The sequence below is a fragment of the Cyrtonyx montezumae genome, unplaced genomic scaffold (genome assembly GCF_038088225.1).
Source record: "Cyrtonyx montezumae isolate F1298 unplaced genomic scaffold, pur_monq_1.0 scaffold_3, whole genome shotgun sequence".
Classification (NCBI taxonomy): domain Eukaryota; kingdom Metazoa; phylum Chordata; class Aves; order Galliformes; family Odontophoridae; genus Cyrtonyx; species Cyrtonyx montezumae.
The window spans coordinates 131,226,258-131,239,794 of NW_027072034.1; the positions used below are offsets into that span (position 1 = coordinate 131,226,258).

General features: G+C 38.8%; 1 protein-coding gene across 2 annotated transcripts in view; it reads right to left on the reverse strand.

Annotated features, from left to right (window-relative positions):
- The window catches only part of ANO6 (anoctamin 6), a 65,651-nt gene that overhangs the window by 23,789 nt on the left and 28,325 nt on the right, over nucleotides 1-13,537 (reverse strand). The window contains exons 3-6 of one of the 2 annotated variants that reach the window (XM_065743439.1): nucleotides 8,584-8,709; nucleotides 1,760-1,825; nucleotides 1,371-1,649; nucleotides 875-988 (exon numbers count right to left, since the gene is read on the reverse strand). In XM_065743439.1, coding sequence (XP_065599511.1) covers nucleotides 875-988; nucleotides 1,371-1,649; nucleotides 1,760-1,825; nucleotides 8,584-8,709 — 585 coding nt within the window. The remainder of the gene's footprint in view (nucleotides 1-874; nucleotides 989-1,370; nucleotides 1,650-1,759; nucleotides 1,826-8,583; nucleotides 8,710-13,537) is intronic. The other variant, XM_065743438.1, reaches the window with a different exon arrangement.

The window sequence follows — 13,537 nt, forward strand, 5'->3', positions numbered from 1 at the left end:
ATTTTCCATTCTGTAATCTGTAATACAACAAGAAAAATCACTTTTATAGAAATCAATAGGCTACTTTTGATTTTCAGGGTAGCTCTCATATATAATTTTGAGTGCAAAAAGACTGTCATTAATTATTAGGCATGCTGAGTCCAAATTCCCCACACCATGACAGAAATATTCTGCAGGGCAGGTTTTAAATCTTTAAAAGATGTCTTTAAAAATATTCACAAATTATATTAATTCTATCCTGTAAAGCTACTTCCAAGAAATATGACTTGTCTTGATTCTGACTTAAAAATTTTCTTTAAATCCTTGGAGACATCCTGAATATTTTTATCAGAGTCCAAACATCTCACGTAGTTACTACTCCTGACCTCCCATTTTCTCAATTTCTTCTCAACAGAGCACACCTCAGACACAGAAGAGTGGGGGAGGAGGTGTGTGGGTGTAGATACAATCATGTCTTTGTCTTTGCTCACAAGATGAAACTTGTGTTCTATATCTTGATTAAAACGTTGACATTTGGTATGGATTTTTATACTGAAAAATGAAATAGTATGAAAATGTGAAAACTTATTTCAAAATGATTATAAAGTGTATCGTGAGAACTATCATTCTTGTGCTCCCAGGTTCCTCTGTTAGCCAAACACTTTACTGACCTACATCTCCCAGAGAATACAAGATTAACAAATCCTAAATAAAATATATCATGTTTCAGCCTTGGAACTACATTTTTAACAAACAGTGTTCTGGAGAAAATCCCCTTAAGTCAGACTATGTCATATTCTACCATGTCAATAAAAACACTAGTAAGGCTTGTATCTTTTGTTATCAGAAATACACTCTTGCCCTGCAGACATATTACTAAAAGTTCTGGACTTACATCATGAAGGGGAAATGCTGCTTTGTAGATTCCAGTGTCCAGTAACTTGTTTATGCCAAACTTCTTTACATTGTTTTTGGTTGCATATTTCACACGGGACAGGATAAAATGAACCTAAAATTTACAAAATATTTTGTTTCTTGCAACCTGAAAGTAGTAGTAAGTGGTCATACCTGCTTCAACATACAGGTGAGTTATGAAAAGGTAAGCAAAGCAGGCAAATTTAATTGTACCTGGCATAGGAACCATTCAATCCCCCCCCCCCCCCCCCCCCCCTTAAATTCTGGTGGAACAGAAATGGGGCAGATGTATGCACTGTGGTATGCACTGTTGTCCTTTTAGATTCCCCAGTTTCTTTCATAAATGATATGGAACTGTTGCATCCCAAATAGTTTCCAGTTTTTCAGGGTGCTTTCATAAAGGCAGTTGCATTGATTTGTGTAAAATTGTTTTTTGCCTTTTAAGACTAAAGGCTAGAAATACTCCATGGACTTACAATTCGGCTTCTTGTTGCTGGATTGAAAAATGCGTCTTTGTCTTGAATATAAAAGTTGGATAAATGTTCCCTTTTAAAAGGAGCAGTGAAAAACTCTTGCTCAGGTTTGATGATATTTTCATCCACCCTGAAGAGACTAGTAAACCAGTTGAAAGCTGAGTCCTGAGTTTTCAGGTCATTGGGCTGCAGAGGCAATTTGATGTGCATGACCTCAGCATATGTGCATAGCACTTCCCACGGTGCATGCACTTTCACAAAAATAATTTTTTCATCCAAAACCTAGAAGAGGATAAAAATGTAACAGTCAGTTCATATATCCAGTTCCTTATCCACACAGGGGCAGCTTCTGCTCTCAGGCACAGCACGCACACGAAGGAAAGAGCACTCACCGATCGCGTTGCTTCAAGTTGCAAACCATTGTTTATCAGGTTTGATTCATATACTTGTCTCTTCCTCTGTTAAAAGGCATTGAAACTGTAAACATCTGTTCCAGAAGTGTACACACAAAATAACAGAATTTCCTCCCAGTATGAAGACTTGTTGGGTCATCATCTCCATAACCCACTTGGCAGCTACTGTGGTGGTAGGTGAAGCTTTACCTACTAATCCAAATCATTTTTTTTTTTGTCTGATGAGCAATACTGCACCCTAATGCAATTGTGGAGAAGAATTCACTCTCTTAGTCTATAGTACATTCTAGAGGTAAAAACTTGCCCCAGATTTTGACAGTTAACAGCAATTACCATTGAAACTTGTGACCTCCTCTGCCCTTACACATTAAGTGAACTACTGAGGGCAGCCACCCTTCCCCTATTAATCTGACCTTTAAACAATATTTTTTCTCTCAAGGATTTTCCATGAAAATCAATACCCACTTTCCTTCTCAGTAATCTCTAAATTTATTATTTCACAGTAATCATATGAGCTCACAGAGTGGCTCAAACTGTAGGATTCCTCTACATTGTAGTCCATAGATAAACAGTCCTAAAGGAAGAATCTGATATCTGTAGCACTTGTGGAGTCAGTGATGCTTTCTTAGGAACATTCAGTGTCCTCCGAAGGACATTACAAGTTTCCCTTAGTTAAGTTGAAATACATATTTCCTTTCAATTTCAGCTCACAGAACCAGCATTTGGCTGGCAGTTACAAACAATCTGTAATGGCCTGACATTTCAAATCTGAAATGAATTTGATTGTTCACAAACACAAATCCCCTCTCTCAAAAAAAACAAAACAGTCCCTCTCCCCCCTGAATAAAAAACAGTGATCTCCATAAGTGATTTAGAAAAAAAAAAAGAAAATTCACATACAGTATTCCACTTCAAAGACCATCTACATCAGCCAGATGGTTCCCTAGTGAGCTACTTGTTTATAAAGTTAAGGGTGGCCAGCTCTCCTTGGCCTACACACTGCATATCATTGTGGGTAAGAGGGTGGGTATGCTGTAGACAGCTGTGAGAGGCAGGAGGCTTCTGTGAGAGCTTCGGCCGAAGGTAACAGCATTTACAAACTGGGATGCTGCTTTATCTCTGAACTGGGAACACTAGGTGTGCACTGTGTTCCTCAAAGTAACTTGTCAATATTTTGCTCCACAGATGTTTTCATGGAGCTGGACAATTTTTTGGTTGTTTATATACCCTGTACTTTAGGGATTCAGTGCTCCCAGTACAGCAACTTTGATTTTCTTTAAGACGGAACGGTCCAATGGCTTCCATGGGCTGCTTCTTTACAACCACAATAATGGCCTTAAGATCTGTGCTTAAATTCAGCCTTGTTGCAAAGGACCAAAGTCAATTAATAATTGATTAGATAGAGCTTTGGAAACTGATAGGTATGTGAAAACTGGTCTTTAGGACCAGAATGAAGATCTACCTACTCTAGGGGGCAAAGCTGAGACACTTCAGCAAAAAAGGGCAAAAGTTTTGAGGAGTTCCACAAGAATGGTTCGGTTTTATCTTCACATAAATTTCATCCCATTGTTTAATGTTTAAAGGCTGTTGAAAGTCTTTGAAGGAGAAAAAACAGTTTTCCAAAACTCCATCAATTCTTGGAATTAATAATTAATATTTTGTTAATTCTCAGCTCCAGCATCTACCTGTAGCAGTGGTCATACTGGACTAATACTATTAATACTACATTTTGCAAAAGGGTATTTACTTCATGCTTTTTTATTCATTTTTATTCATTTTGATTAATTTCTTCATGGATTAGGGTCAGTGAGATCCAAATCTTTTAACCCATACTTTTCACATAAGTATTTCTCCACATCCTGTTGATTCACTTTTTAATAATGACTTTATAATGTTATGTTTTTTCCAATGGATGTAATATTGTATATATACAATGCACATTTATAATTTATTATACATATGTAAATATAATACAGTGTCAATGTAACCGTACCTTAAAATAGCTACTTCCCATGAAATCTAAATCATCTTCTTGCATTGAGTGCTAAATTAAAAGTGAATGAGCTTTTTCCTTACAGCAATCTTTCTTTGCATTTGTCAACATTTCATGGGTAACAGTGTTCTCCATTCTTCCTCAGAGCTAAAGGTTCATGTAATCTTGGCTTCTGAGCAAACTACATAATGATTTCCTCTCAGTCCTTTTGCCTGATCACTGAAATATGTACCACACAGGAGTTATTTGTCATTCTGTTATTAGCTCTTCCACCATGCTGAAAATTATTCATTTAATTCTACCTCTGTGTATCTTCCTTATTCACAATGTTCTTTTGAAGGTGTAAAATAACAAATCATGAAAACATTTCAACCTGAATTATGCTTCATTTTAGCTAATAACGAAGGCATAGGGCGAGATACCTGTTTCTTGTCTTCCAAAACAGAGACAGATGCTGAGTGATTTACATTTATGCTTTTTAAAAAATTTTTAATCTTACCGTTCCAATTGCTTTAATAATTGATTATGGTGAGGAGTTCCCCAAACTAATTTTGCCCCCAAAATCTTAGAGGAATGTTGACAATATTAAAATTTCTAATAATGCATTAATGCAAGCAGCAGGAAATAAAGCCCCTGGGAACTTCCACTAATTAGGGGCTTTGCCATTTTATATAAATGATTGAATTATGTGTGTGAGTATCTGTGGAGAAGCTAGACTTTTACCCAAAGGAGTCTACAGTGGTTTTGCACTGGCTGGGGAATACAGTGCAAAGATATAATGTCTTATTTGGCTGGATTGTGGAGTTTATTTTGGTATCTGGTATTTTGCTCAGCTACTTCCAAGGTAAAGTTGTAATAACAACATAACAAAACTGACTTGGGTTTTGATGATTGAATGGCAAGACAACAGACTGAGACAATATGGGATATACAATCAAACATAATTTTTAAAAAAGGAAAGCATAGTGTAAATGCATATCAGCAATTACAGACACATAGAGGGGTTAGCTCTTGGGAACTGCTTTTTCACCACCATGCTTTCAACATCCGACCACTGTCTTGCCAAGCTGAGGAGACTAACAAGATCGAGAGCCTGGAAACTTGTAATAGACCACTGACAGGATTTTCTCTGTTTTGTGAATTGTAGGGAGCACTTGCTTTGATTGCAGTGACAGAACAAGGCCACTCTATATATTTCTTGAATTTCTTTTGAGCAAAGTTTCAGTGTTCAAAGGTCTTTTTCACCTTTGCTATCAAACTTCCTGGGTAGAGCAGGCTGGGCACACCACAGGTGTATACAGCCTGCCATCCTCCACTGAGTCAGATTACAGCATAAAACAGCACCGAGCTACTGCTCTTTGTGTAACCCCAAACACTGTTCTTTCTTCGTGGGTGTGACACACGCCAGACAACAGGGAGAAGTGTAACTGGTTTGCTGAAAGTTATTCACGCTTTATGTTTTTTGTCTATCTAATCCAAACAAGTCTAGAGGTGGGAACTGCTCATTGTTTGCTTAAGAAGACAAACTTATCCAGCCTTGCCCACATTGTCTACATTCCTACTTAAGTCACTGACAGCTTTTCAGTTTATTTCTGCTAGGGGGAAGCAGATGGACTAGAATGACATTCCACACTAATTTATTTTGAGTTTGTCTGTCTGGCATTGACCTTTTAACTTTCACAGTGAATTACTTCACGATCCTGACAGATAAAAGTGGTATTCTGGAGCATACTGAAAAAGACTGTAGATATTTAATTTTTATTCTGATGGCAACCTATCTTGACAAATATAGTAGTTCAAATTGTGAGGTTTAAAAAACATGCTTTGGGCTGTAATCTCAATTGCTTTCTAGGCAGTTTCTGGAGTCTGCTCCTCATAGTTTACTCTCACTGCACTTGCAAAAGTAAATGTAAAATAATTTAAAAGATTTGGATTTCAAACTGAGTTGCATATATGACTTCATATATAGAACCTTATCAGCTAACCTTTGAATCTGTAAATTATGTTAGAAGTTTCCATGCAGCTGTGATTTCACTAGTTCAGTTTTGTCTCTTTTAGGCCAGATTCTAGAAGCACATGAGCAGGAGGGAGGCACACCACCGCCCATTTACCCCAGAAAAGAAAAACAAACAAGCAGATAATACTGTCAGTGGAGATAAGTTATCAAACCACTTTTAGGCCTACATGGATGAAACCTGTATGTATCTTGGACAGCATCATCTCTACAACTTCCTTGGAATTGCTGTAGGCCAAAATGTTTATTCTCTCATAGGAATACAGCTTCCTCCACTTGCACAGCAACAGACTTCAAATGAAAGTAAGTACCTCTGTGTTTTCAAGTTACTTGCATGCTTGGAGCTGACTTGCACCTGTCCATACTGAAAATTTAGGAAATTTCTACCTATTTAAGTTTCAAAAAATTGTTCCTTCGACAATGTATAATTGAAATGCTTTCTGAACTAATGACACCTGTATGTGAAGAGCTGGAGGGTGAGAGGGAGTCAGTACCTCTGATCCGTATCACAAGCATTTAGTCATGACTATGTGACTCATTTCAATCTACATTATAGGGTTAATGAACAACATTCTTTCTTTACTGCTACTTTCCTTTAAATGTTCTCAGGTACCTGAGTGTGTGCTGTTTTATCTGTTCCATGATCAGCTTTGGATTCCTTCACTAATTCTCTAGCTCGCTGTCATCATACTTGTATTTATTTTTCTTGAAAATCTTCTATGATTGCCACATCTTCATCCCAATCTTCTATGCTTTCTATTGCACCTTCAGCATTGCATGTGTTTCCAGTATGAAAATTCTTGCCCATGCTTTCCTCAGAACCCCTCTGGCTTCAGATTCTCACTGTTCATGTCTATCACAGCTGCAACGATTGCTATCACCTCTGTGTTCATCTTCTCACAAACTTACACCATCCACTGCAGTCTCACAGACTCACAATGGCAGAGTTGTTATGTAATTGAAAACAGTCTTTGGTTACACCAAAGCATAAATAAAACAACAATCAAATGAAGAATCCTGATACTGAAAGCATGATGAAAATAGAGAGCTGCCTTGGTTACATGCTGGCTGTACCTTAGGGTCAGAGGATCACACAGAAATTCAGACTGGAAGTAATCTCAGGAAGTCACTGCCCAGCCTGCTGCTCAAAGCAGTGTTGATCCAGAGCTCAGACCACATTGCTTAGGAGCATGTGGTCAGGTCTTGAAAAGCTCAAAGGATGGGGACTGCACATCTTGTTCCACCATCTTCATAGTTCATCCAGTCTGAATCTCTCTTGTTTCAGTCAACACCTGTTGTCTTTTATCCTTCTCCCATGCACTGCTGTACAGATTTGATTTTGTCTTCCTGGATAGCTCTGTGGATAGCAGAGAGTGGCTGATGGATCCTCTCTAAATCTTCTCTTCTCCAGGCTGAATAAACACAGCACCCTCAGCCTCTTCTCACAAGACACGTGTTCCAGCTCCTTACCATCACTGCAGCCCACCATTGCACTTGCTCTAGACCTCGTGCATCTGCCTACCGTCTCCTGGTCTAATTTTCCATCGTTTACTTCTGGCTACTGTTCTAACATTCATGCAGCACTAAAAATATTCTTCCACTGTTCACATGTAATTTCCATCACTATTTAGAAAATACACTCACATTTTTGCATACTTCTGGGTAATGGCCAAATACTACAAACAGATTTAAAGTGTTAATTGATAAAAATAGTTGTTTCCAAGGGGGCAGATTTCTAATTACCTCTTCCAATTCATTTTTATTGCTGATCTTGTGAACACGTGTAACTCAGCATCCACCCAGTGCAGGACTCTCTTGAGCCTTACTAACCACATTCCTTACGGCTGCCCTGACAGTGCCAATGACAGTGCTGTGTAAGGAATATCAACCAGCTTTGCTATGGCCTTTTTCCTCCTACTCTTCTCTTTCCTAACAGCGAATCATTATTTGTATATGAGCTGTTTTCATTGGTATCTCTGTCCTTGTATGCCTCTATCAGAGGCTTCTGGAACATGGAGAACTGCTAGATCAGTGAAGAAAGTGGTGGGTGGGTGAGTGCAAACTCCAAGGGAACTACCATCCAGTGGGTGCCTATTTCTCAGGCAGTTCACAGTTTAAAAAGCTCGGCAGCGTGGCTGAACTTATTTTTGTGGCTTCAGATGTTATAATGACTGAGTTATCTGACAGACTTCCTAAAATAATTCAAAAATAACATTAAATAAATATTTATGGTTGCTGTTCACATTTGCTAGGAAGCATCAAGCGATCATTTGCTAGAGTCACTTTTTTTGCAAGGTCTTTAAAGAGAGTCAAACTGCTGAAGCATCATGGGAAAGAGTGGTACTTGGAGATGTTCTGGTGGCAAAGTGACAGGTATCCTCTACAAACAACTCAGGTATTTTACTGGGCAAAATGTCAGCAGCTATGTATTTAACTGTCATTTGGAATATTCAGTCAGATGGCTCTTCCAGAGCATTCAGGGGAAACCATGAATTTAATACAAAAGTCCAAGCACTCTAGATATAGAAAACTGCCCTAGTGTGAAGGTCTTGATGTCTATCTCTAACTGCTTTCTGCTCATACCTCCTGAAGGGTTCCCTCCAAGAGCATGCTCTAAGGTCACTCAGCACACGCTGATGGACGCAGTGCTTGGTCTTCTATGGGCTTGTCTCATAGCTCTCAGGAGTACTCCCATAACAGGGTAATGCAATTGCCATTCTGTTTAAGGGCACTGTCCTTTAAGCCCACTGCTCTAGCACCCAACAGATGATTAGATTTACACCAACAATAACTTACCTTCTGCTTTTTATGATTACTCCTCTTATGAGTCACTTTTGTTTCATCTTCATACACCAAAACAAAGTCAATTCTTCGCTTCCCATCACTGAAGAATAAGGAGTCAGGCTTATTATCAAAATCAGCCTGTAAGGTAGATAGGTGAGGTTAATTTGAAGAATGTTACTCATCTCTTCCTAATTTATTTCCTGTTACATGGTATTTCAGTGAAAGGAAAAATTCAGCATGTATTAGACACATATAGTAAAAAGTCCAAAGTGAATCAAAATTAGTTTTGAGTAAATTGGAGAAAAAAAATTCATTCAGAGGAATTTGGCAGATCTCTGCATGACCTAAAGACAGCAGAACTTTTGACCTAATTTTCTTTTTTAAAATGGTATATTAGCTTTTGGCAATGGGAGGAGCACTGGGATGTAGCACCACATCTGAACAACGCATCTGTCAAGTAATTTTCATGCTGTCATGATACAATATTCTGTCTACAAGTTATGTTGTCTCCTGATGGGAATCTCAGAATTAGTGTGTTCCCATCTGTCCCTGTACCTGCTGGAAGTTAAAGCATCTCTGTGATTAAAAAAAAAAAAACCCACAACAAAAAACAATTGCCTATTGCATGCTAACATACAAGACAATAATTGCCCTGAGAATAAAGAACATGGTCAGGCTGCAGATGTGCTCTCAAAATGGACACATCCTATGTGAATTTATTTTCCTCTTTTTATTAACAAAATCTCAGCAAGCAGAAAACATAGCTAAATACCACACATCCATCACTTTAAAATATATGCCCGAATCAAAAGGATTAATATATCCATAAGCCATTATCTAGTCTCCAGAGAAAAGCAGAAAAGTTGTCATACCCACTAATAACATCTTAATGTGTTACTTCGTATGTCTATATTATACACACGAAATACAGACACATTGATGATGGTACAACCTGAATATTCTAGAATGTTTCTGTAGCAGTGCTTTTTAGGTTATTAGAGTACTCTGTGGGCACTATCACATTACAACTCCTCCTCTTAGTTAATGTATAATTGCAATGTTATCAGTATTGTCATGTTATTCAGTGAGTAACAAACTCCAAGATACTTGTCCAGATTCATACATGATATTAAGGGTAGTGCCACTAAGATTAGAGGATATCAAATATTTGAAAGAAAGAGGACTCTTTCAACTGTGTCCAGTTCTGGGCTCCCCAGTACAAAAAAGACAGGGATCTCTTGGAAAGAGTCCAGTGGAGGGCCACAAAGATGGTGAAGGGCCTGGAGGATCTCCCCTATGAAGAAAGGCTGAGTGAACTGGGTCTGTTTAGCCTTGAGAAAAGAGGACTGAGAGGGGACCTGATCCAGGTTTATAAATATCTGAGGTGTGGGGGACAAAGTGTTGAGGCCAGACTCTTTTCAGCAGTGTGTGGAGACAGGACAAGGGGGTACGGACAGAAACTGCAGCACAGGGCACAAGAACTTCTTTACGGTGAGGGTGACAGAGCAGTGGCACAGCTGCACAGAGGGGTTGTGGAGTCTCCTTCTCTGGAGATATTCAAGACCCACCTGGATGCCTACCTGTGTGACCTGGTGTAGGGAACCTGCTTTGGCAGGGGGTTGGACTCGATGATCTCTTGAGGTCCCTTCCAACCCCTACGACTCTGTGTTTCTGTGATTCTGTGACTCAGCATTGCATTAGAGATGGTGAGCTCAAATTTCTCAGCAATACAGAACTGCTGAGAAACCCTACCAGAGGGCTGGGCATGCTGGATGGCCTTGGGTAGGTTCAGACCAGTAAAATGCCCCAAAATAATTTCAAGAACATACTGTGCCTTTGGGTTCACAGAAAAGATTCCCAGATTTAATCTTCTGGAAATCTCCCTGTCAGTAAAGACCAAACTGCATGAGGGATGCCAGGCATTTCAGCTTCCCAGAATACAGTTTTAGGAACTCTGGGATGCCTGGTCCACAGATAAAAACCAGAGAAATATGACTGTGGTGTCAGAGACTCCCTATCTGCAGCTTAAATTGTCTTCTCTTTGATGCTGGTAAAATTAACAAGAATGGCAATAGTCCATCAGGAGCATCCCAGTTCCAATGGGCAGATGGCATTTTAGGAATAACACAACTGTTATTCCAAAACAAATTTTCCCTACGAGTTTTATTCTAGTTCTCTCTCTGTAGACTATTTTGTTACTGTTTATTGGCTCAGTCAAAGCGTCTCTCCACAATTGAGACAAAAATTATGTATTTTAAAGGAACTGAGGGGAGTTTAGACTCAATACTTTTTGTTGTATATACAAAGACATTCTGTTAACTTATTTGCTTCAACAGTTTGAGCAGATTCTTGGTTAGAACAGCTCCCTTTGAATCCTACATCTGCTATGAGGTTTGTGACTATGTACAGATATGTCATGTATAAGTTTCACAGCCTGGCCTAGCACTCGGGAAACATCCATGCAGTGCCACCAAATCAACAGACAGATGCACACTGTGATGATTTAGAAGAAATAGTTTAAACTTTCAGATGGCATCAATAGACCACAATGGCACTGAGCATCTCTACTGCCCAAAACAAGTCACAAATGCAGATCCTTATAATCCTGAGAACTAGAGCTGCAGTAGTCCCATTAAGCAATCAGGCTTGATTCTCATGAGACTTCTTCCTACTAAGGACTAGCTAAAGGTGTAACATTTAGCCTGCTGCTACCATTTTCAGTCTCATTTTTAAAACACAACCACGAAAAAAGGATGGTTAGGCTTTGGAACAGGCTGCCCAGGGAAATGGAGGAGTCACTTTCCCTGGAGGTGTTTAAGGGAAGAGAAGATGTGGTATTTAGAAACATGGTTTAGTGGGCAATATTGGTGGTAGGTGGACAGTTAGACTAGATGATCTTAGATGTCTTTTCCAACTTTAATAATTCTATGTTTCTGTGAACTTTCCTAATATATATCTGCTGTGGCTGACAGAAGGAGCAGACCATGCCCCAAACAGGGCAGACACCTTTATCACAAGGAGTCTGCCTTTCAAATTTCTCTAAGCATTCCTATTAAAAAATACAAGTGGGAAATTATAAAACAACTCAGTACCCAGTATCTACAAATAATTTATAGTAACGGGACAATACAGATGACTACACTTGATTAGCAGAATTATCTTGGACTCTGGTGACTACAGGCTAACACAATGGCAAAGTAGCACAGCATACTAATGATTAGACACCCTAGATCTCTCTGTAGTGAGGGCTTAAGACGTGTATTTCCAGGTGGACAATTATGTATGTCTTCATCTGGAAGCTGCCTGCCTCTCCCAGTAGTCTGAGCACGAGCACCCATGCTGTGTTCAGAGAGATGCAGTCAGGAAAAGAGTGATGTCCTGATGCCCTGTCATGCACAGAACTGCTAACTTGTTTCGCTGTGGAGATGTTGTCTTTCAATATCTTCAGAGTTGCAGATGGGGCTTGAGAAAAACCTGTGCGCTGCACGTGGAGCACATGGAGCCCAGACACCACTGTGTCTGAATGTGGTATGAACTGGAGTAAAAAATCACAAGGTAAAAAGGCACAAAGGCTGAGGCCAGCTGGACACCAAACACATCCCTTGCAGCCCCTGTGCTCTGCTGGGAACCAGCAAGCTCTGTCCCTGGATGAAATTGCCCTGTGTTGCAATGCTGGAAATACAGAGCCCAGACAGAATAAGGGGAAGTGCTACCAGTGTCTAAAACAGAAGGATATTCAAAAGAGGAAGAGACCCTATTAAACTTAAGAAACAGCAGCCTTACAACTTTTGTCTTAAGAGGAAAAGTCTAGCTCTGAAATTTATGCACTTGAAAGCACTGAAGTAGTAAGAGCTTTCAAGTTCTTTATATTTAAGTTTTTCTTCCTATATGACCAGCGCACAGGATAGAAAAGAACAAAATAGCAAACACCAAATGTAAGATCAAATTTTTCCTAATTTGCGTTTGCATAACTTCACTAAGTATTTTTCCTTTAAATCTAGTCACCTTTAAGCATTTACAACCTGAGTGTAACTCAGCAGTAATTGGCTTAACTGGAATGGCAATAACCAGCAGAAGAGAATTGCCATTAATCAACATCCTAACCCATGAATTCACTTACATACATGTTTCTGTAGACCTAAGTTTATGCATGTTACCACATACAATATATCAAACTAGGGGAATATATTCTTGAATATTATTTGAAGTTTAATCAATATTGGACTGCACGAATCCAGACGAGGAGTTCATACCCATGAAGCTAACTTCTTAATTTCCATCATCTTATTGACTTATCAATAAATGCTTTATATAACGACAAAGAATTGACTCGTTAAGCCTGAATACTTAAGAGATAAGATGAAGACACATACGAATCAATTGTAACATAACATTTAATGTTGTGCAATTAAAAGTAAGACATAAAACTCAAAAGGGAATGCAATGGTTAAGGTTCTGACAGTTACGTTAACTCAGATGTGTGGTATGTCTTACAATCCCTACTGGATAGTTTGTAATGAAAAATCATATATTATTCAACATGATTACCAGAGGAAAAACAGGACTGGAAACCAAAAAGATGTGCTGTACACTGAAGTTAATAATTCCTTGGAGACAATATATATTTTTAAATATGTAATATTATTTGACAATATTACAGGTGTTATTATCAGGCAAATGCACACAACTTTGTGCATACACGCACAAGTTAATGTGCCTGAAATTCCAAACCATAATTTTGCTTAAGTATCAGAAGCACATTATCACTGAAAATAATGAACAGGTCCATTGATACCTCTTTGTTCTGGAAGAAGCAAACACAGGGTGTATTTACAGCTCTTTCACATTTTCTTAGCCTCAGCCTAATCATTTTAAGTACCAAGGGAGACAATTGGTTGTGCACCTAAATGTTATAATGATACCTGAGTGGATAGCAGGTTAATATTGATTAATCACATTAATAAAT